This window comes from Puntigrus tetrazona, chromosome 9 (genome assembly GCF_018831695.1).
Source record: "Puntigrus tetrazona isolate hp1 chromosome 9, ASM1883169v1, whole genome shotgun sequence".
NCBI lineage: Eukaryota > Metazoa > Chordata > Actinopteri > Cypriniformes > Cyprinidae > Puntigrus > Puntigrus tetrazona.
Window position 1 is genome coordinate 18,578,979 of NC_056707.1, and position 24,696 is coordinate 18,603,674.

Below are 24,696 nucleotides of genomic sequence, written 5' to 3' on the forward strand. Positions count from 1 at the left end.
CGGTTAAAATGACACATCTCTCAAACTCAGAACATCAGTGGCAAGGAGATTAAGGCCCATTCCAGGGGCCTGTCCTCTTGAAAGGACATTACTCACTTCTGAGAGCAGCAGGAGTAAATAAATATCATTATCTCCACAAGGCCCCTCTGTATAAATCCATATTTTATGGTCCGTTTTAGGTCTGTGAAGAATTATTATTGAAAGAGGCTGATTTACTCCATTCCATTGGATAATTTAGAAATATGTAAATTGTATCTATGCTGTTGCCTAGAAATTGCTGTTGTAGTAGATGGCTACAATGTATAGACCACCAAAATTTGTATTTCTGTTGTTTGCTCACCCTGATGTATGGGATAGCTCACCCAAAATGAAAATTCTGTCATTAATCACTCATGTTTATGTCGTTCTAAACCATGTTGTTGTACTCAAACATGCATCGTAGACGAACTCTGAAAATAAGAAATTGTTGAATAAAGTTGTTATTTTTGTTTTCTTTGCACACAAAATGTATTCTCATAGTTTCACAACATTAAGGTTGAACCACTGGTCTCAATTGGACTATTTTAACAATGTCCTTACTACCATTCTGGGCCTTGAAAATTGTAGTTGCATTGCTCTCTATGGAGGGTCAGAAAGCTCTCAGATTTCATAAAAACAAATCTTAATTTGTGTTCTAATGATGAACAAAGATGTTACAGATTTGGAGCAACATGAAGGCGAGTAATTAATGACACATTTTTCATTTTTGGGTAAACTATCCCTTTAATTTATTCTAGAGGTTTAGCAGAATGCTAAGCAAACTAAATGTTTGCATATGTCACCAGAGAGAAGTCTGATGCTTCACTAGAAGTTCAGATTATGACATTTTGATTAAACATTACAAGCTCAGTTTTTATTATTATCGAAAATACAACACTTGCTTGGATTAATCTTTCACAGTAAGGTTAATAGAATCATTGGGTAAAGAAAAAAGTGAATTTCAATTTTATGCAGCAAGTGTTGTGTTTTGTGTGTGTGTCAGGGCTGTGTTGTTAAAAACAGTGCTGGTAAGGTATGACTGGGTCTTTCCTATTATTTCACTTGACAGGTAGCCACTTTGATCTCCAAGTGCCTTTCACAAACTTCAGGCAGTATAAAACAGAAAGAAATATCATAATTCAGATTAGCCATTTCTGCTCCAAGGCAGACATTCCTATTAAATTGAATGAGAGCTTGCTGTTAGATTGATTTGCACAGCAGTTTTACGATGAACCATTTGATTTTCTAGGCCAATTAAGCAAGTTACGGAGCATGTTGTTGAGCCAGTGGCGGCCTGCTTCTGTAGGCTCTCAAATCAAAGAAAATGGTTATCATTAAGTGAAATGAAACATTGAACTCGCTGCTTGAGCTCCAGCTAAAACTGATAGTTTGATATCAGAGGATCGTGAATGATGCCTTTGTGGCATTTTTTGACTGTCAATAGCTATCTGCCCACATACTGTTTTATGAAAGATATCTTTTGTGAGCATATTGTCGCCGTTTATGGATGTTTTACACGCATACACATGAGCTGTTGTCTCTACCACCCACCAGTAATATTGGGCTGTATTTTTCAGCAGGCAGCATACCTCTCAGCTGGATTAACTGGAACGGACTGTGTATGCATTCCTCCACCTACATTAGCTCTCTCTAAACGACATATCTTAGTTAAATGCTGAGAAATGACCTCCAACACATTTAATTCGATTTGTGTACATGTGCATCGATTTGACACATCTTTTGCAGACTTATAACTTCAACTCTTTGGTTGATAGCTTTTTAAATAATCTAAATATTTTGGATTAGTAGGGAAGGCATATAAAAGAGGGTTCTGTTCCATAGTAAAACAGTAACGCAAAAGCAAAGGCCTTCCTGTGGAGATGTAATTAAGTCACCTAACAGGAATATTAGTATGTTTTTCGGAGTCTGACATCTTGCATACATCTTTGGAACTGCTTGCGATTAACCTTAAATTATCTAATGTGGGAAAATGTATTTATCTTAGTAATGCTTAGGACTGTCTGTGTGATTTATGTTGAGTACATCTCTTTAAAGTTGTTTTTATCATGTTTTTGCTGTTGGTAACCAAATATAGTGATTCTGAATTGTTACTTTATTTTAACGCATACTGAATAATAGCTTTAACAAATATATAAGCTGCATGTTTTTGCTTTTTTTAAGGGAGTTTTAATTTTAAACTGTCACATTCACAGTGCATTACATTTTTAGTACTGTATGTGATGTTTTGCGGATTTAGTATTTCTGTAGTGCGTGTTTATTAAAGTCTAGAGACCTTAAGAGTCTACTTGAAACAAAAATATCAATTGAAATATATTTTTCCTCTTGCTCTGACTGCCTTGATTTGCTTTGACTTGTTTGTGGTGTGCTTTGTAGGCTTGTCAGGATTATTACATAAGCGCCTCATCGTGATTATTTGATTTAATCGTTGTGCACATGAACTCCCGATCACATATTGCCAAGTAGAACGCTTGAAATGTCATGACATGTACATTTTATTTTCATTTCAAGTTAGCATTGGAATTGCTTCTATATTCTGCATATGTATTTCATTTAGAGTACTTTTTCATTCTAATGTTTAGGATATCAAGCAGTTTGCTGATGTTTTCAGTGTGAATAAATGACTTGTTAATCATGTGTATAAGATGTCGGAGTTGTAGCGCAGACATGCTCAAGTTCTATTCCCAAATAGAGGTACTTTGCCGATCCCTTTCCCCTCTCTCCACCCCATGCTTTCCTGTCTGACCTCTATACTGTTTTGTCTAGTAAATGCATGAAATTGCCAAAAATATAATTTCCAAAAATATGTGAATAAACTGACATTAACAAATTCGGATTGTTATTCACAATAATCTGCAAGACATTTAATCTTTAGACAAAATTGTATGGACAGCACTGGTGCTCTGCAAGAATGAGGCAGCAGAATAGATTCATCCTGTAGCTCCTTCCTGTTCAGAAAGATTGGTGTGCCACCCCCTTCCCCTCAGACTGTTGGAATGTGTGAACGTCCGCTCATTTTTTTGGATTTCAGCTTACTTCCAGAATACCTTGCAGTAGAGTAATCTATGAATTTCCTTAAAGATGTTTTCTGAACTGTCTGAATGGTTGCTGTCATGTTTGAACACCAAAAAAAGGTCTTTGGTTTGAATTTGTAGTATCTTCATTCAAGGTCTTCATTCAATATCGCTATATTAAAAACATGCGGGTTGGCATGATGTTATGATAGTCTGTGTGTCGTAATTAGTGATGGAAATTATGGAAATTTTGACCCAGAGAGATATTGGGAAAAGTATGCGTGAGCCTTTCCTTGTGCTCTCAGGAAGACGGTGTTTCCTGTGGTGTTCCTTGTTTGCTCTTTCAGATAAGATAAATCAGTTTAACAATTGTGTTACCATCTGATACATTTGTGTTACCATCTCTAAACATGGCCTAAGAAGCTTCCGATTGGGAATACAATGATTTCTTGAGTCAAAACTAGTTACTCAGACAACCCACAAGACTGAAAGTACAGAGAAAATATTTTAATCGTTGATCGATGTTGCTTGTGTCCCCTACAGATAAGAACTTTGATGACGAGGACTCTGTGGATGGGGGCAGGTCCTCCTCCTCTTCCTCTTCTAAGGGCTTCTCCAACAGCAGGAGAGGGGGCAGCATGGGCTCAATGAGACGACCCAGTTCTGCCTCTGGATCCAGGGCTCCAGGTAAGACCACAGCTGCTACAGTTCAACCCCAGGATACCACTGAAGCACTTAAGTCAGATGAGTCAAACTCGTCACAGTAAACCCTATAGACATTCGTAAACGTTGTACATAAACATGAAATGTAATTGCTCACAGAGAGAATATCTAATGAAAAGCTTGTAAAAAAGCAGAAGAGACACTGAGAAATCAGTGGCCATAAATAAACATTCTATTGGCTGGGTAAGTGGCATATTGCACATTTTCTAAATTATATTACAGTCTTTGATGAAATAAACTTTTTGTGTGATGGATTTAAATAGCAGGAGCAAACACCTATATAGTATGTTTTTTTTTCTTTCTACATTAATTCTTTTATTCATCAAGGATGCATTAAATTGATTAAAATGACAATGATTTCTGTTTCTAAATAAAATATAATTTTTTATTTTTATTCATTTAACAATCCCCTAAAATGTTTTAAAAAGATGATATAATAATAATAATAATAATAATAATAATAATAATAATAATTTCTTGAGTATGAAATTAGCATATTCAGCATAATGATTTCTGAATGATCATGTGATGGGTCTATACAAAGTAGTCATTTTAAATTGTGCTAATATTTTTCAGCCTCTTATTTATACACATTACATATAAAAGCTTCAAGCAATATATACTTAACTAAGAAATGTTAAATGACTACATGCCATTGTTTGAATTATTTAGTTAAGATTTATAATAATAAGTACTAATATTAATATATTTTTAATTAAACAGACTGTTAACATTTTTTAATAGATGTGGTAAAAACATATTACTTAGTGTCAAAATTGTACAGTTTCAGTATTGGCACTGACTACTAAAGCTTTTCTCTTTTTACATTTTGTGATTGTGTTTCCTCAGGGAAGGATGGTGTCAGTGCAGGAGCTGTGGATGAAGAGGATTTTATCAAGGCTTTTGAAGATGTACCTGCAGTTCAGGTAATGCATCATGAGAATGAAAAAGATTGTGCTATTTTTCATGGACTCCTTGCATTTTAACACACAGTGCTAAAAATATATGCTATTTATTTTCAGATATATTCAAGTAAGGAGTTGGAGGACTCTTTGAATAAGATCCGTGAAGTTCTGTCAGATGACAAGCAAGACTGGGAACACCGTGTCACTGCTGTAAGTAATTCCTGATCTGTTTCGCTGCTATTTTTGTCAACATTACCCACACTCCGGGTTGAGGAATGTCTCTTCAGCAAGGCACTAAAGAAACTCTTATATCGTGTATTTAGCTGAAGAAAGTGCGGTCCCTGCTTCTGGCTGGAGCAACCGAACACGAGGGTTTCCTTCAACACCTACGGCTTTTAGAAGGTGCCTTCAAGCTGTCAGCTAAAGATCTTCGGTCTCAAGTGGTTCGAGAGGCCTGTATCACATTAGGGTATGAAGCCACTACCACTTTCTCTTCCAGTCTCTGTTAGGATATTTATTTAATATAGTGTTTAATTCTGACATCGACTACCAAAATCGACTTCTTTACAGTAAGCTAGTATGATGCCACTTTTAGATGTTCATTGATCAAAGACACACTTCAGCAGCAGGCCAATTTATCACAAATCCGTTCGTACAGGTATTTCCTCATATTCCGCTTCATGTTTTATCTCAAGTATTATCGGGATACAGCTTTAGAAAGAGCCGTTTAAAGGGGTAAATGAAGCTGTTGTGGGGGTCTCTGTGATTGAGCATGGCTCAGTTGCTGGTCTTTAATTATTTTGGGTCTTAATGTGTTTCTAATGAAGTGGAACCGAGCTGACTGGAGCGTGCAGGACAGCTCTTCTGCTAAAGTGCAGCCACTTGATTGATATCTAAACAAGTTCCATGCCTTAATGTCAAACAAGTTTGATTCATTTCCATCTAGACCAAAAGTTAACATATACTTATATTCGTGTTTTGTTGATTGGTGTGTTTTGCTGTCTCACAGGCATCTGTCTTCATTGCTGGGGAATAAATTTGATCATGGGGCTGAAAGCATCATGCCTACGCTGCTCAACTTGGTGCCCAACAGCGCCAAAGTTATGGCCACGTCTGGAGTGGCGGCCATCCGCCTCATCTTGCGAGTGAGTGCTGATGAAAAGACAATCCTTTACATTTGACTTTTCACATGTAGTAGTGCTTCAAATAGCCACTATGAATAAAAGAAAAATGACACAATAATTATTTTCCATGAACTGTTTACTGTCTACACAGGCAGGCTATCTTCTGATGTAGAACATAATTATTTGGAACCTATAATATTATGAATGTATGTTGCTTAAACACCAAATCAGGACATTATAATGATTTTTGGAAAGTAATGACTGCAGAAAAGTCTGCTTTATCATCACAAAAGTAAATTACATTTTTAAATTGTATTCAGATTCAAAAGAGTTTAAATTGTAATAATACTTCAGAATTATTTTTTTCTATCTTTGATTAAATAAATGTAGCCTTGGGGAGCATAAGAGACTTCACAACAATATTTCCAACTCAAAGCTTTTAAACATTTAGCTTTTATATTTTATTTAATTGTTTAATATTCTAGCACCAATATTTATAATTGCACTTTTGTCTTAGCATACACACTTCCCACGCCTTATCCCGATCATCACCAGCAACTGCACTTCTAAATCTGTGGCTGTTCGAAGGTAAACTAAACTAAGGCTTCCTCTGTTTGTATAATTTTTTTTGCAGAGCATAAACTAGAAAGCTATTATTGTATTATTATATAAATGCTTGTTCACTTTCACCCCCATCAGACGGTGTTATGAGTTTTTAGACCTGTTATTGCAAGAATGGCAGACACACACTCTAGAGAGGTGAGTGGAAAATGACTGATGTTGTATTGAGAATGACTTTATTAGTTTTTGCTCATAGATTTTTGTGTGTGTATGAGTTTGTGTTTGTGTTTATTCATTCTGCGGACAAAACTGTCACACCCTCCCTTCCTGTTTTTGTGACATTTAACTGGTGAAAACATGTGTTACTTATCAAAGCTCGGCTGAATGGGCAACTGATGATTCTTTTCGCGGGTTGAATTGATGAGCCAGGCGTGTGTGGCAACCATGCGTCCCAGCCGTTTCCATGGCAATATAGCCAAGAGCTCTTTTAAAAGGAGGTCTGGACTCCCCTTATCCTCTCTTTCCCACTGTGCCGCCTTTTGGAGAACTGGGAAAAAGGTCTGGCGTCTGGTCCAGAAAGTTTCAAAGGAGACAAAGTGAATTCACTATTGGTTCTGCGGACTGTAAGAAAACGGTATTTATCATGTTTCCCTACTACCCCAGGCATGTGGCGGTTCTCACTGAGACCATCAAGAAGGGGATCCATGACGCTGACTCAGAGGCCAGATCTGTGGCCAGAAAGTAAGCCTGTTTGCCTTTTTGAGTTGTTTGGTTAGATGCAGCATAAGCTGTACTTTAACATACTTGATTTGGTAATGCGTTTAACGTTTGTGTCAGTCTTGAACATTTACCTGTTTGTTTGTTTTAAGGTGCTACTGGGGTTTCCACGGCCATTACAGTCGAGAGGCAGAACACCTGTTTCAGGCATTGGAATCGACCTATCAGAAGGCCTTGCAGTCTCACCTGAAGAGTTCTGACAGTATAGTGTCTCTACCGCAGTCTGACCGCTCCTCCTCAAGCTCGCAGGAGAGCCTCAAGTAAGACATGCACGCATTTCACCATACATGAATTGATACAGAATACTTAATACAGTGGCAAAAATAGTATCTGCATTGCTGTTTTAACTATATCTTCTTCATATATATATATATATATATATATATATATATATATATATATATATATATATATATATATATATATATATATATATATATATATATATATATACTATCATTTAAATATATATTTTTAAAGAAATGCATTAAATTATGCATTAAAACGAAGACTGGGAAAACATTTTTTTAACTTTGTTAAAAAATTAAATATCAAGTAGCACAACTGTTTTCAGCATTGATTTATAATAAATGTTTCTTGGACATCAATTAGAATCAACATATTAGATTTGATTTCTGAAGGACCCTTGTGACATTTTATACTGTGTAATGATGCTGAAAATTCAGCTTCACTGTTATTGAACATTAGTATATAACCCTAAAATACAGTGGTAAAATAATGTTGTCTCTGTGGTGTTTGCTATATCATGTTAACAAAAACTGTGATTTATGGTTGTCCCTGTTGGAATCTGTGAAATATTTGCCAGTTGGCTGATGGACCACATGCACAGATTGATGACTGTGCTTTTTAGCATGTTGAGTCTCCTCTGGATATGAAGCAGTGATCTCATCTTCAATATTAGAATACAGCATCTGTTACATTTGTCTCCTTGTTGTTCAGAGGCAGTGAGATCATCTCGCATTAGCACCAGTGTGATGAGTGACAGCTCTAATGATCACAATCTGCCATCAAAAAACTGCAAGCACTGCTGTGTCATAATCGCAAAAATGGAAAGAAAATGTGTGGCCAAGAAAGAATTAAAAGCAAACGAATGTTGTAATTTGATTGTGATTTTATCATTTGTGAGAAGTTTATATATTAATTTCAGATACCGCTGGGTGACATATTAAGTCTTCAAGCAATATTAACACTTGCTTCCTATAATAAATTAAACAGTGTGAATGCTATTCTAATTTTTAGAGAATATTATTATGGTTTTAATGTTTTTTTATTATTATTATTTTGATTTTAAATTCTCAACAGAATGTAATTTTAGCAGTTTCACAATCCCTCTTTGTCTTGCAATAAGTGATTAGATTACAAATCTATATGGCAAAAATGTTGGTAAATTATATTGTAGCTTGACAAAAGGCAAAAAAATTATTAAATATGTATTTTGGAAATTTTTTATTTAATTTGATTCTTATTACACTGTCGTCACTAAAATGGTTTTATTTGCATTTTCTACAGTCGTCCTCTGTCAGTGAAGAGTGTCGTAGGAGGACCTGTTACAAGAAGTAAGTAAAGTAACACTTTTTACGGCTGCTTAGCACATATATACATGTTTGAGCAACAAATCAATAAGATTGCAGCTTTGGGTCACATGTCTGTAGGAACTATGACTTTTCTGTAAATGGTGTGTGTAACGTTTCCTCAGGTAAAGTGATCGGCTCTAGGGTGTCCTCCACCCCTGGTGCCCTCCAGCGCTCCCGCAGTGACATAGACGTGAACGCCGCCTCCAGTGCCAAATCTCGCATGTCCACCACAACTTCCCCATCTCCCTTCAGCTCCGCTGCAGCTCTGCCTCCAGGCTCCTACGCCTCCCTGGGTGAGACCCCTTCACACTCTATCCATCTTTTCTCCTCTTTCATTCTTAATTAGGAATTTTAATAAAACAGCTTTAAAAATCAGTGGCTTTTATGGCTGCAGTGGCTCATTAATAAAACTGATGGGCAGCATAGATGCTATTAAGCTGCTCTGTGATGAGGAACAAACGACGAGTACGTGCCACAGATTTATTATCCAGTGAGGTTTTTTTTGTGTGTTTTTTTAAAACAAAGTTTAGTCTAGTTATTTTAAGAATAGTAATAAACTTAATAATAATACTTTCATTTATTTAACATGTCTTATAGAATTTATCGGCCAAGTATTGCTTATAATTTAATTTTTTTTGTTATTGTGCTACATTTTCCTTTATAATTTAGCTCTTTCTTCTATCTTATGAAAGCAGTAAGCCAAACCTTGTGCACTACAGTGTAAAATTGTAAAATAAAAGTCTTTTTGTGGCTTATTACTTCAATTATCTTTTGGATTTCTCAGCGTCAGTTTTTTAGCAGAGTGCAAAAAGGAACGTTGGAATAATGAATCGATCCTCGTGAGAAAAGTTTAATATTTGTCCCACCTAATTAATAAACTAACTTACTTGTTACTTTTGTCTGTATAATTTTTTTTTTTTTTTATCTGTACCGTTTTCTAATCCCATGATTCCATATAAATGATCAAAGAGATTTTATTTCCTTGCCCACAGTCACACTCACTAGCTCCCGTGTGCTTCCATGCAAGGCCCGTTTCTGAGCAGATCCCTGTCTTCCACGCTTCCATGGGCTTAACTGACTCTAACCTCTGCCTCTTATGCCTCTCCTCTCCTCCACCCTGCACTCCCCTGCTTTTGTTTTTGTGTTTTTTGCCCCAAAGACGGTGCGCCTGGTAAAATAGATGGTAAGAAGTATGTGTATGTATATGTGTGTGTGTGAGTGTGAATGTGTACCCTCTTTGCTGTGAGAGGAATTCAAGCAGTGTTTTATGTCCCATTTGTCAATAAACAACTGTACACCTGACGATCTGACTATGCTAGTGGTCTGCATGACCTGTTTGCATGTTATATCCCCCCTCCTTTTGAGAATAAATAACAGCAGTAGTTCAGTGAGATGAAAATGGTCCAATGTACTTCATATTATTTATGTCGTTTGTATTTGTATGCAAAAAAAAGTTATTAAAATTAAGTGATCTAAAATGTGGCATTCACATATATACAGGTGTGCTATTGGTTTAGTTAATGATTTCATCTGAGGTTTGTATAGAGCATATACAATTGCTGTTTTTATACGGGGAATTTGTGTAAAAAAAATTAAAAATAATTTTTGGTTTACAAAAACTTCTGCAATTCAGAAGTATGAGGTTGGAAGGATTTTTACTGATCTTTTTGTAAGATATCTTATGCTGCATTTATTTGATCAAAAATACAGTACCAATATTAAGACTATGAAATATTACTGCATTTTAAAATGACAGTTTCTATTGGAGCCATTACTCTAGTCTTCAGTGCTCCAGGAACATCTCATTTTTTATAAAGTTTGACAATTTTGCTTAATATTTTTCTGGAACCCATGATGCAGGAGGAGTCTGAAGAACACAGATTCCCAAAAGCAGCATTTATGTGAAAATTGTACTGTATTATAGACGTGTTTACTGTCACTTTTGGTCAATGTAATGCATTCTTGATGGAAAAAGGTTTTCAAATTTTTTTCAAAAATGAAATTGACCCCAAACCTTAGAACGGGTGTGTATGATTTATTGGATAGGTTTGCTCAAAAGCTAATAATATTCTGTCTTCCACCCGAGACTGGTCTTCTCAGTAGAGCATGCCATGTCATTCCTTTCAGTCAGTATATTTTGATTGTTTTCATCAGGGAAATCTCTTTGTTTGTCCTCGGTATTCCTTGTTGTTTAAACCTTTCAGTCTGTCTCTCTTTGTGTCAGTCACTCTAAATCTCTCCCTTCCTCAAAGGCTTTTTATTACTTCATCTCATCCACCATTTTTCACGTTCCTACAGGTCGTGTGCGGACGAGAAGGCAGAGCTCAGGGAGTGCGGTCAGCGCAAACAGCACTGTTACAGACAGTCGTGGTCGAAGCAGAGCTAAAGTGGTCTCTCAGTCCCAGCGTAAGTGTCTGTATGGACGTCAGTCTGTGTGCATGGGTTTTTGGTGGATGGAACCATAGCATGATATTATTTATAACCGACCATGGCTTTACTACTAAAAGCTTATATGTATATGTGGCACTGTTAATGTTTGTTAATGAAATTAACAAACACCATTACATGGCTCTCTGAAATACTTTATTCTGATTAGTCACATATATTTCTATATAATTGCCTCTTTTTTATATTTAAAAATGTATATTTAAGTTGCTATACAACTATTCAAGTTGCTATATTCATGTCTAGTATCTCTTTATAATTTCCTTCTTTTGACATTATAAAATAATTTTGATATTCTCTTCAGTGCGAATATATATTGTTTTAATTTAATACATTTTATAATACATTTATTTATTAATAAACCTAATACACTTTAATGTTTTCTTTAATTTTATTAAAATAATGATAATACTCTTAAAATTCTTTTTTGTGGAGATGAAATGGTACCTAGACATGTTGAAATTCACCTTCCTTGGTTTGACAGATTGAAGCTTCAGTCTTACCACTAGGAGCTCAGATACAGATAGATAACCTTTAGACTGCTACCACTATCATCCTCCTTTTTGTCTCTGTCAATTTTGTATTTAATGTTTTCACAACCCAGTTTGGCATCCTGCTGAATGTGGAGTTTATTCCACAATTATGATCGAAGCCACTCTTTGGCATTATATGTGTAGATTGAAGTTTGTAGAGCACGGATAAACAACATCTTGCCTGATGCATGCTGGGTAACCATGCGTCACATCAAGCGTCTTTTGTAACTGGCTACTTTTCACCTGTCCGTTGCCTCGCTTCCATACACAAGGATCCAGATCAGCTAACCCCACTAGTGGTAAGCCCCCCTTCATCAGAATAAAGCTGCGTTAATACCTTCAGTACGAACCCTGCATGAATTACACGTCTACCATCGTGCTGCATGCCCTGCTTTAAGTTAATCTTTTTGTTTCTGTTCAAATAGAGGTCAGACATCATGATAGTTGGGTATTTGTTTTAGCTTTGATGTCTGTCTATACGTGTTTGCAAATTTGTCTGTAGCTTGTATTATGTCGCGTCACCATGCCTGTAGAGGTTACTGTTTTCCCTGCAGCTTGAATAGACCTTGGATCCAAGTCTGTCTTTTTGTTTGTATGTATTTCATCAGAGCTGAGGACTCATCTTCATATATTTGCATACACATCTTATTTTTCTTTGTGATTTTGTTCACTGTAACCTTTTAAGGTTAAAAATATTTTATTTGTCAACTGAATCATGTGAATAAAGCAAGGCTTAAAGACGCCACTGAAATAAGTTTTAGTTTTCAAGCCTTTGTTGGGCAAATACTACTTATAAAACTAAATTTTCAGCAGCTGTTCCTCCAGTCTTCAGGGTCACATACATTTTTATAGATTTTTTTTTTTTCAGGACTCTTTGATGAAAGAAAGTTCAAAAGAACACCATTTATTTGAAATCAAAAAATGTATTACTTTTTATCAATTTAACCCATTCTCACTGAATAAAGGTTCGCTTTTTTCCAAAAAAAAAAAAATACTCATTTGCATGATAGTATACATTTTCTTACAATCATGGTAACATTAAATCACCCAATAATGTCAGCAGACTAAATAGGTGCCTTATTTTATTTATTTTTTTAATTATGTAAATTTGAACCTGAGAAGAGAGGACCCAATGGTAGTTGGGAAATAATCAGTCACCATGTTACTTATAGTAGTCTTGATATTATTTGCCTTTGCAGCCGGCAGTCGATCCAGTTCTCCAGGGAAGCTCTTGGGACATGCATATGGCAGAATTCCAAGAGCCACTGCCCCAACAACTCCCTCAGACAAGTACTCGAGGATCCCAAGAAGCCAGGGATGCAGCCGTGAGACAAGCCCCAGCAGACTGGGCATAGGTAGGGGCAACACATATTAAATCTCAGAATTTAACACTTAAGGATGTCCACATACAGAAGACACATCATCAACTGGACCTAAACCAATTTTTTGAGGAATTCCTTAAGAATATGCATTACAACATGGAGATTATTTGCTACATTTTGTTAGAAAAGGTATGGTCTCGTGGTAAGCATGGATGGCAGAAATTTTCAGAGCTTACTTGCCAAAGAAAGAAGACTTTCTTAAAATGCATTGGCTAAATCATTGTTCGCTGCAAATCCTATTAAATTGGGCGACTGCAGATAGTCGGAATGTCTATTCACTGTGTGAAAGATGCTCAGCATTCATTTAAATGGCTGATGCAAGCATTGACTCCAAACCAAGCTCAATGGTTACTCGTCGCTGTGTTTTTTATGTGATTTGTTTACCTGTTGTTGAATGATGACAGGACTGACTAACAGCTTTCATTCTTCATCAGCTTTTCTGGCTTTGTTTTGAGGTCATTGTGTTTGTCACACTTCTCTGAGAAATCTTTGTGTGTGTCCTGTCTTTTTAAAGATCTGACCAATACATCCCCAGCCAATTATTTAACAATTTATGAACTTGACAAGTTATTTGTCTGTAAAACAAGTAGCTCAAAACAATTTGTATATACAAAACTGGGGATATAAAATTATTGCCATGCCCACGTTTATTAATGCTTTAAAGCTTGAAGCAAGCTTTTGTATGTATATTTTTATTTAAAGAGGCAACAAGCAGGTTTTTACTCCTAAGTGTTAATAGTGCTTTAATGTTAATGTAAATAGCGATTTGATACAACAGCTACCACTTGGAATGAAGACATCGCAGCACACCTATCACCTGTCAGAAACTAAATGCAGGAATATAATTTTTCAAAAGTCATGCATGAAAACCTGTATCAGAAATTGTCGGTGTTGATTCATGAGAGTTTGATCCATGCATTGATAATCATTTGTCTTATACATGACATGATGCATTATGGAGTGCAACATCTTATATACAAACTCCAGATTTAAATTTATAGCATCAAGAAAACTGATTTATTGTCAGAACAGAATCTCATCTCAGTTTTTAACGATAATACATTATCATTTCAAAGTTAAAGGTTGGTAATGTTTTTTAATGTATTTGAAAGTCTCTTATGCTTACCAGGGTAAATAATCAATAAAAAATGCAGTAATATTGTGAAATATTATAAGAACTTTAAACTGTTTTCCACCTGAATATATTTCCAAATGTAATTTATCCCTGTATTAGCGAGGCTAAATATTGAGCAGCCATTACTTCAGTCTTCAGTGTCACATGTGATCATTTTAATATAATTTATAGGTGTCAGTATAATTTGGAGTATAATCTAGAAATATGCTGAATTATTTGGTGCACCTTTAACACTGCATGTTCAGAAACTCCTTAAATGTTGTCAGTCTAAAATGTTTTAAGCTTAAGCCTTGTGCTTTAAATGTTTAACCTGTAACCTTTGAAGGACCCCAGGAATGGCCAACCCAACCCCAATCTCCCCCCTCTTTCTCTGACACCACGGCCTCACTAATGCCCTAACCTGTGTTCTAACAGCCAGGCTGTGTGGTAAAGCTCTTCTTCCTGCCACTTCTTCCTATCGCACGCTAGCCCGGAGCAGTCGCATCCCCCGCCCCAGCATGAGTCAGGGGTGCAGCCGTGACACCAGTCGCGAGAGCAGCCGCGACACAAGCCCTGCTCGGGGCTTCACTCCTCTTGGTGAGTAGAGCAAAAATTGGCTGATGGAGTCAAAACAACAAAAACATCCAATCCTTTCCAGTTCGTCATCATAAACCTTCTCCCTCTGATTCTGTTTGGCCTCAATTTATGGCTATTATTCCTAGTATGTGGCATATGAACTGTCTGCTTGTCTATGTGCATGCACTAATATGTTCTTGAGGTGCTTTAATAATCTCTGCCGCTGTGCCTTTGAAGTTGTAAATACATCTAGTAAAGGTTTGGATGGTTTGTCCATAAAACTGGATTTATGTTCATTCGTATTAACCTGAATAAAAACAGTTGGTCTGATCGTAATAATTTTCAGGGAGGAACAATCGCAAGTATTGCAATCAGTGTTGTTATTGTCAGCTTAAAATATTAAGTATTAGTGTCTATTGAAATCAATATGAAATGTAAGACAAAATAACACTGAATTAGAAATGTTGCCTTCACTGCTACCTGAAATAAAATAAATTTAAACTGAATTACTGAAATTACTAAAACAAATTTTAATAAATAAATTAAAGCTAAATAGAAATATAAAATTAAATTAAATAAAAATAAATGCTAACAATACTAATAATGCTAAAATATCACTGATTGTAATGCACATTGCATTGTGTGTTCATTGCTGATCTGCTACCAGCATATGTGAATGTGGTCTGTGTGATAGCAGGGAGATGGAGAAGTCTGTGGTCTGTTTCATGTAGTGACTAGTTATGTGTCACATGTTGGATGTTTCGTCTTGATGCCACGGATAGTGATCGGTGTTTTAGTGTAGCATTAACCATCCCTGGGGTGTCACCCCTCTTCCTGTCCCCTTGCAGCCTCCCGACGTCACTCTCGCTCCACCAGCGCGCTGTCCACGGCCGAACCCGTGGGCCAGTCAGGTGACCTGCATGACCCCTCCCCTGGCCCCCCAGACAGGGCCAATCACAAGCATGCCTTCATACATATATTTATTTTATTTTTTTTTATCTGGTTCACCAAATCAAGCTATAGCCTTCACACTTCATGTCATTGTTAGATTTAGATGCGAATTATATGTTCATTTCTGAATTATTATTTCCACGGTCTTTGCTCTCTTTTCTCACCATAAGCATCAGCATCCATCCTATTTGAGGTTGATTTATTTGCATTTGCATTTCCGTTCAGTTGGCGGTGTGTGTGCTAAAAATCACTTCAGTTATTTGCGTCAGATATGAGGTTTTGTATTCATGCTATCCAGTTACTTAAAAGAATTGCTGTTGCCTTTTTTGCTGGTAATGCATTTAAAAATATTATTTTATTTGGCTTTTTGTGCTGTGATCATTGAAGTAGTTCATTTAAATTTTTGGGAATGTTTGAATTTGTTTGAATGTTTGAATCATTGTTTTGTGGGACCCATAATTCGCAAACATCTGCACTTGATTTTCCAAGAAAGTACTTTATTAAAGCAGTATGATTTATTTATTCATTTTACTTTTGATCATTGTACCTTTAAACATGAAACGTGTCATCTCTGGGCCGCTAGTGCCACTAAACAGAATTCCAGTTTGCCTAATTGGGCCAGCATTATAACATTTGCTCAACTAATATCATCAGATTGGGAGAGGCCTCTTGTAGATTGGCAAACTAATGGTGGTTGGGTGTTTAAAATTCTGAAATTACACACTTTCTCTAAGTTTTTAAGCAACCATATTTTTTTTCTGTCCTTTTTCAACTTGTGTCTATAACAGACTGTCTTGGTTCTCTCAATTTCTACATGTCAGCCATGTCAGTTTTTTCTGTCTTGCCCAGTTATTAGCCTAATTGGTTGAAAAACTGTTTATGACGTGACTTTGAAAAATTGTTATGTAGAAGGTGGGTATTTAATAATTAATCGTTTTCCATTCTCACTGCCTCATCCTGTGTTCAAACCCTACAGATCGTTTTGGCTTGATCCATCAGGCTCGCATTTCTGCATCTGTCAATGCTATGAGAGTGCTGAACACTGGCACAGAAGTGGAAGCTGCTGTGGCTGATGCTTTGGTAAGAATTCTTTTCTCATCTCACATGAATAGGATGAATTAAAATATTCCCCATTCTTATTATCTGATCTATTTTTTTTTTTATGGCAACATTTTTTGTCTTTCTGTATGTGGCCCTAAAAACACCAACAGAAAAATTATATTTTAGGAATGTTTTTGTCCTAAGATGTCTAGCTATATCGTAAGAGTGCGGTTTTCAAATTTTTGTCTTTTCTGCAACAACTTTACTCCCTTTGAAATCTCTGCATCTCTTTGCTCTTCCTTTCTTGGTTGTCTTCAGCTGTTAGGAGACTCCAGGAATAAGGTAGTGCTTCTGTTTATATACTGCTTGTATTTCCATTTTTTTTCACTAATCAGAATGATTTACTCCATCAAGAAGCAGATATTAAGAGCTTTTTTAAGAGCACAAACATTTGCGCTTCTTTCATTAATTTAGTCACTGGCCATCTCCTGCACAAGCACCACAAGATGCATTTCATTCATTTTAAAATCAATTTGACATAAATCTCTTCATTTTATTATGTTATTGTTATTGCTTTGGAAATGTATATCATCATTTAATTCACGTGTGACAACACAGCAGTATTAATTTGTAAACAGGGCAGATGTTATGCATCAGTGTGACATATTCCCTTTGCTACATAAGTAGATGTAATTACCCAGCGTGCCATGCTCTTCACTTACGTCATCTGTGCACACTGTACTAATGACAGGGACTCAAGTGTTTGTTAATGCATTGCCAACTGCTGGAAATTGTCTGTGACCGAATTTAATTATTCAGTGCCTGCCGCAGGAATTGTTCCTTCACACTCCAGTGCTGAGACAGCTGAAGAGCTCAAAGCTTACATACACTGGAAGCTAAAGTTGCTTAATTTCATTTACAGAGTTCAATTAATTTAGTTTAATTTGTGGGAATGATAGCTGAATTATACAACTAGATTCTCTGCTGAAATACAGGAAGTGCAACCAAATCATTAAAGCGTGTGGTTGAAATTAAAATGAACAATTAGTTGTTAATATTTTGACTTATTAACAAATTGTAACTCTCTTTTATCTCTCTTTGCTGTAGTCAATGGTAGTTTACTAAAAAGATGCTTTAATACATCTCTGATCTCTTAAGTGTTTTGTCAGACGTTAGGGTTGGTTTTTCTTTTTAAAAGTCTGGATTTATTTGGTCATTTATTTACATTATTAGAATATGAATAGTGTATTTCTATTATATTTTTACATTTATTTAATTTTTTAAAAATCATTTTAATTTGGTGCTCACTAGATATTTATTCTTATTGTTTGATGAATTGAGCATTCAAAATAACAGCTTTTTTTGTAACATTACATGTTAATTTAATGCATTATTGTTAAATAAAAGTATTGATTTTTTTTTTCTCTTTTTCTAAGTTTTACTGATCCCAAACAGTAGTGTAGGTAACAGAACAGCAGCAGTCAGTTTAAACTCTAACATCCATGCTTCAATGTGCCAAACTATTGTTAAGATCATCACAAGTTAGGAGTGACCCTTGCATTAATTTGCACGCATACAAATCAATGTTGTAGTGGATTTTTTTCCCACCTTTATACATGGATGTCACTTCTAAAACTTTGCAGTGTGTACTTGGCAGAAAATACCCAAAAGTTAGTGTTAAACAAACTTTAACCCTTGTTGTTTTTTAATGCTGCATGGCTTTTTCATATCAACAGCGTACTTACTGTATGTTTAAGTAATGCATGGTGAATTGTTGAACGAACTCCCTTTGTTGGCCTAAAACTTTCCTTGAACCTACTAATCTGCTCCATGCTCTCCTCAGCGCAAGCCTTTGAGAAGGAGGTACGAGTCTGATGATGATGCAAACAGCGACGCATCCAGTGCCTGCTCAGAGCGTTCATATAGTTCCCGTAACGGAGGCATTCCTCACTACCTGCGTCAGACAGAGGACGTCGCTGAAGTGCTAAACCACTGCGCCAGTTCCAACTGGTCAGAGAGGAAGGAGGGCCTGCTGGGTCTGCAGAACCTGCTGAAGAGCCAGCGCATTCTCAGGTGGGGGCCTTCAGAGCAACACAAATGGACTTTTGGTTGTTTGGTGTAATTTCTCAGAAAGTTATCGATATCTGGCAAGTTTTCTTTAGCGTATTCAATGCATATGCTAAGACTCAGTTGGCTTGCAATGGCTTTTTAAGCGTCTTCTGCTTCACTCTTATTGAGGCCAGGCCTTTAATAATATTTGTGTATGTTTCAGCCGTGTGGAGCTCAAGAGGCTATGTGAGATCTTCACCAGGATGTTTGCAGATCCTCACAGCAAGGTAACCTGTGTGAGGACGCATCCTTTCCACATGGTTGCTTTGATCACACTTAATCTACTTACGATGACTGGATTAATGATAACATTCCAAATGGAGGATTGAAGGATTACTTTAGAATGTGTTGCATCATGTGAAATTATTTTAAATTAATCATATTATAATAGACTAAATAAGTGGCTTTCATCAATATGGATTCTGTTAAATTCCCCATGTTTGTCTCGCAAGCAGTGTGTTTGTGTTAAACTCAAAAAGGAATGAGATTGCACTAATGGAATGTGTTTTTTTCTGTTGTTTGCATGGTCTGCCTTGGTGTGGATTTTAACAATAGAGAGTAAGTGAATATTACAAATCACCTGAACCATTTTATTATGTCAATGGATTAATTATGTCCTATTCTTACATAAATGGGTTCGTTCTTCATATACATCACATTAAAACCAGCAACGGTATAATTATCGCTCATATTTTTTGTTTTTTTTTAAATCCTAATCCTAGGTATTAAACAGAATCATGAAACTCCACCCCCTTAAATGATTTATCAAACCATGCTGTCTGTTAAAGAGATACATGCTATTATTTTATGTTATTATAAATGATTGGATTTATAAAGAGTATTACAGGCAATAAACTGCCAAAAAAAATCTCATAGATGTACAAAGAACAAATAACTACAAGATAGGTTCGCAATCGTCAAGATGACTTTACAATACTTTAAAATAAGACCAAACAAACTCCAAAATGTTATTTTTATCTTATTTTATTTCTCTTTCAATAACTGAATTGCTTTTAATGAAGCTATTAAAACTTTTTTGAATTATTTCAGTTTTCTCTTTTTTTTTTTTTTAATCTTTACTTTTTTTTAATGGAGAAATATGTTTTTAATTCATTGGTACATTTATACAAAAATGTGTGGTATAGTATTGGCATAATGTATGATGTTCTGGTTCCAGGTGTTTAGCATGTTCTTAGAGACTCTAGTAGATTTCATCACCGTGCACAGAGAGGACCTCCAGGACTGGCTTTTTGTACTACTTACTCAGCTGCTGAAGAAAATGGGAGCTGACCTCTTGGGCTCAGTCCAAGCTAAGGTCCAAAAGGCTCTGGATGTCACAAGGTTTGTTTCAAGTGATAGTTTTGTTGTTTTTTTTTAAACTTAGAGCATTTTGTGCCATCATGCTGATGTCTTGTTCCCCCCCCTCTTCTCTTAGGGAGTCTTTCCCCTTTGACCAGCAGTTTAACATTCTAATGAGATTCATTGTTGATCAGACTCAAACCCCCAATCTGAAGGTAATATGATGCCTACCATGACTGCTATCAATGCCCCAGCTGCAATTACAGTGTGCCAAATATGTTAATTATTTTTATCTTGGTGTCGTAATGCAGGTTAAGGTGGCTATCTTGAAATACATTGAGTCCCTGGCACGGCAGATGGACCCTGCAGATTTTGTGAACTCAAGTGAGACCAGATTAGCCGTGTCTCGCATTATCACCTGGACCACAGAACCCAAGAGCTCTGATGTTAGAAAAGTGAGTTTCCTTGGAGTTGTGCTTACAGACAGTGCTGTAATGGTGCTTAAAATGTGTCATTGAGTTGTTGTTTTTTCTAGGTTGATTTTGGCAGATTTTTTTGTATGTAAAAAAGCAAACCTAAATTTGACCCTGCAAACAAAACCTAATATTAGAAATGTATTAATAGTCAGATATATATTTTTAATAATTGAACCGTTTATTGAATCTTTAGACAAATCCTAATGATACTAATATGTGCATTATATTTGCAATATATGTATTTTTATGTTGTTGTATCATATATTCATACATCAGGCTATTTAATAGCTTAAATGATATGATATACAAGCAAATTTAGTTTATACTTGTAGTGGAAAAAGTTGCTTTAGTTCAGTAGGTGTTATTCATGAAATATAACTAACAATATATTGTATTGCAATACTTTACTGATGCATTCTCTGGTTCTCACATGTCTTTTGACTTGTGCCATGCTTGATTTAAAATGATGACAGAAAACTATCCCTTCATGAATCCTCTTCAGACTGTCTTTGTTATTATGTACTTTAGCTTTTTTCACAGTTACTGGGTTGTTAGTTTTAAGGTTGAACATCAGTAAGTCAAAATGAACAGACGTTTCGTCCCAATATCAGTTGCTGTCTAAAGGCAACCACTGGTCATCAGTTTCTCTTTTATTGTCTGTTACCCAACTGCCCTGACACGGTGGCCCAGACTCTTCATAACTGGGCATGTGAGGAGTTGTCAGGCAGGCCCAGCACTACAGCTCTGCTTCCTGGAGAGGGTCACCTGGAAGAGAGGTGCAAGCAGGTAGTGCCAATCCAACGGCCTAACCAACAACCAGCACGTAACCGCTGCACCTAACCGTGTGACCTCTCCTCACTCTAATCTGTCTCGTTGCCTTGCAAAGTGACTGCTGAATACAATCTCTTAACATGCAATTTTCCAGAAGTAAAGAGAGCAGCCTTTTTTTTTAAATACTAAATTAATAATTGAGTGCGATTTTTAAAGTTTCCTTTCATATCTTAATTGCTGTAATGCTCCACTGCTTAAGATGGTTTCGTTTCTTTTCACAGAATAACTGAGTGAATTAATTTTCTTGCATGTGTTTAACATTAAACAGAATTGAATTGAGATGACATTTGAGATCTGTTAAAACTGAGTGAAATATGGGTCACATTAACCAGGGTTGGGAATCTTGCCTGTGTTAAACTACTGTTGATGATACAATAAAAGTGATATTTTTGTCTTTTTATTAATTTATCCAAGCAGAATTAACCATAGAGAATTATATAATGCTGTTTTTTTTTTTTTTTACAATTTTAAATGAGTTTATTCATGGTTTGTTGATCTGTTGAAATGTGAAATTCTCACACCTGACAACCTTATACTGAAAGTGTTAAATGCAGTAAGAATCTGTGTTTTTTTTCTTCCTGACTAATGTAATCACTAGCTAGAAGAAGGTGAAAAAAAATTGCAACCAGAAATCTTTTCATGATTCCCATCCCTGAAGTTGAAGGCACCTACACACTAGAGAAAGCTCTGATGGAGCTATTGACAAATAGAAATTTGTTTGTAAAATCGAGCTGGACCTGCTCTCATAAGTGACCGTATAAACTCTAGTGTGTGGGTAATATAACAGGTCCAGTTGTGTTCTTTTAATAGTAGCACTGCAGTCCCAATCCTTTGTACAGTATCTTTTTCCAATTTCCGTTATCACAACCGGTATTTCTCGGCATGTGTAAATGCGCTCTGGTTCATTGTAGTGTGCTGTATCTCATGAGGTATATGCTGTGTCATGCAGGCCGCCCAGGTGGTGCTGATCTCACTCTTTGAGCTGAACACCCCCGAGTTCACCATGCTGCTGGGCGCTCTGCCTAAAACATTCCAGGATGGAGCCACCAAGCTTCTGCATAACCATCTGAAGAACTCAAGCAACACCAGCAGTGTGGTAAGATGTCTTGTTTCATCTCTAAGGAGACTGTATATTAAGAGATTGAATATATGCTACCATTCAACATTTTTTGTTGTTGTTTTTGAAAGAAGTCCATCATGTTCCCCGAAACTGCATTTCTTTGTCAGAAAAAAAATTATATCGTGAAATGTTTTTTGCAATTTCTGAACACAAACTTTTGAACAGCATACATGTGTTACACTATTGTCTGAGACAGCCTTTTTAAGCAAATGGAGCATTTACATTATCTTTAAACACATGTAAAGTATTTGTTTACCATTAAATACAATTGTTTACCCTAACCTGAAATCATTAGGCTTCCATTTTCATCTTTATCTCCTTCACAGAGTTCACCAAGCAATACAATGGGCCGCACGCCACCCCGGCACCCCACCAGCAGGACTAGTCCTCTCACCTCGCCCACAAATTGTTCCCACGGGGGTCTGTCACCCAGGTAACACATCCTCTTCTCATATGCTGACCTCACTAATGCATGATCTCACTCTGGGCACGAAGACCTTCTACAGCAGTTCCAAGAGCCTGTCGCCCTGATTTATGACTCCTAACATGTACTAAACATCTGACTAGGACTTGCTGTGTTGTTTTCTTCAAAATTTTCCTTTTATAACCTGAAACCCTTAAAATGAATTTCTGCATTTCTGGGGTGGGAGTCCTATCACCTGGAGAGTCATCCTCTCATATAGGATCTAAAACTGTTTAAAAGAGGCCTGCAGAACACTAAAGATGATAATTTAGGGGTTTCGGGTCCTCTTAAACTTATTAACTCATGCTGCTAACCACAACACTCGGACTGGACCACTTTTTTTCTCTCTCTTCCTCTTCTGCCCTGTTCTCTCCCTCTCTGGCCGTTCTGTGGGCACAGTCGGTTATGGGGTTGGAGTGTCGATGGGCTCTTAAAGCACCCTTCTCCCTCTCCTCCTCCTCCTACTCCTCCGTCTCACTCCTCTATTCCTGCCGGCCCCTCCCTCAGGGCCTTCCGCTGCGCGCTCTCACCAAGGTAACTCACCCGATAGCCTATCACCGTGAGGAGAGGCGGGATGGGTGCTTAGATTCCCACCCACTCCCAGATTAACAGCGCTTGTATGCGAAAATATTAACGGTCGCGGTTTGACTTTCCCAATACGGACTTCCCCTGTGGATGGTGGTTGTGTTTCAAATGTAAAACTAAGAAACAGTACTGTGCAGGGATTTTTAATGCATGTAAAATAGTGAGTCATTTCATTCCTGTGCAAAACTTATGTTTGCAGCATCCATTTGTATTTACTCGTAGGTGCATGTTGGAGCTGTCCGCTCAGTTTTTTTTTTTTAAATAATTGTAGGTTTTAGCTTTCTTGTTTATCTGAGTTGTTTGCAGTCCATCCAATGTCAATGTTCTTCCCTCTTTTCCCTCTATTTCTCTCTGCAGTATGCTGGAGTATGACACAGAAAACATGAATTCTGATGAGATCTTTAGCTCGCTGCGTGGTGTCACTGAAGCCATCCAGAGCTTCAGTTACCGCAGCCAAGAGGACCTGAATGAGCCAATCAGACGCGATGGGAAGAAGGATGATGCTGTGAGTTCTTCAGAAACAAGATGGGGAAAATGTATTATTACCCCAGTTTGTGTGTGTGTGTGTGTGTGTGTGTGTGTGTGTGTGTGTTTTTGTTTTGTTTAGTTTTTTATTATTATTAAATACAATTGTTGTTACATCAGTGATGATGATGATGATGATGATGATGATGATGATGATGATAATAATAATAATAATTATTATTATTCATAACATAATAATAATATATTGTTAAAAGTAATAATATTAAAATGTGTACTAGTATTAATATTGTTAATAATAATAATAGTAAAAATAGTAAGCAACACAATATGTTTTTGATTTATTACAATTATTATTAAGAATAATAATAATAGTTATGAAAATTGCAAAAAACACAAATATGGGGACATTAAATAGGGTCTTTACAAAATAATATTGTTATTAATAATTATATGTAGATACTAATTCATAATTGGGGTGGAAAACGAATGGGGTCATAAATTAATAAACTATACGTAACAATAATAATACTTTTTTTTTTTTTTTTTGTTA

General features: G+C 36.3%; 1 protein-coding gene across 20 annotated transcripts in view; it reads left to right on the plus strand.

Moving 5' to 3' along the window:
- clasp1a (cytoplasmic linker associated protein 1a) overlaps window positions 1-24,696 on the plus strand; it is a 60,993-nt gene that overhangs the window by 29,043 nt on the left and 7,254 nt on the right. For 6 of the 20 annotated variants that reach the window (XM_043249613.1, XM_043249620.1, XM_043249614.1 and 3 more), the window contains 29 exons: window positions 3,594-3,737; window positions 4,623-4,699; window positions 4,796-4,888; window positions 5,002-5,147; window positions 5,688-5,823; window positions 6,320-6,390; window positions 6,502-6,561; window positions 7,027-7,104; window positions 7,233-7,400; window positions 8,671-8,717; window positions 8,858-9,028; window positions 9,895-9,918; window positions 11,034-11,141; window positions 12,913-13,068; window positions 14,645-14,806; window positions 15,634-15,696; window positions 16,713-16,816; window positions 17,096-17,119; window positions 18,621-18,850; window positions 19,050-19,113; window positions 19,442-19,444; window positions 20,064-20,227; window positions 20,322-20,400; window positions 20,497-20,640; window positions 21,352-21,447; window positions 22,442-22,588; window positions 22,939-23,045; window positions 23,475-23,609; window positions 24,018-24,165. In XM_043249613.1, the coding sequence (XP_043105548.1) occupies window positions 3,594-3,737; window positions 4,623-4,699; window positions 4,796-4,888; window positions 5,002-5,147; window positions 5,688-5,823; window positions 6,320-6,390; window positions 6,502-6,561; window positions 7,027-7,104; window positions 7,233-7,400; window positions 8,671-8,717; window positions 8,858-9,028; window positions 9,895-9,918; window positions 11,034-11,141; window positions 12,913-13,068; window positions 14,645-14,806; window positions 15,634-15,696; window positions 16,713-16,816; window positions 17,096-17,119; window positions 18,621-18,850; window positions 19,050-19,113; window positions 19,442-19,444; window positions 20,064-20,227; window positions 20,322-20,400; window positions 20,497-20,640; window positions 21,352-21,447; window positions 22,442-22,588; window positions 22,939-23,045; window positions 23,475-23,609; window positions 24,018-24,165 (3,149 nt within the window). The remainder of the gene's footprint in view (window positions 1-3,593; window positions 3,738-4,622; window positions 4,700-4,795; window positions 4,889-5,001; window positions 5,148-5,687; window positions 5,824-6,319; window positions 6,391-6,501; window positions 6,562-7,026; window positions 7,105-7,232; window positions 7,401-8,670; window positions 8,718-8,857; window positions 9,029-9,894; window positions 9,919-11,033; window positions 11,142-12,912; window positions 13,069-14,644; window positions 14,807-15,633; window positions 15,697-16,712; window positions 16,817-17,095; window positions 17,120-18,620; window positions 18,851-19,049; window positions 19,114-19,441; window positions 19,445-20,063; window positions 20,228-20,321; window positions 20,401-20,496; window positions 20,641-21,351; window positions 21,448-22,441; window positions 22,589-22,938; window positions 23,046-23,474; window positions 23,610-24,017; window positions 24,166-24,696) is intronic. The other 14 variants (XM_043249619.1, XM_043249625.1, XM_043249623.1 and 11 more) reach the window with 14 other exon arrangements.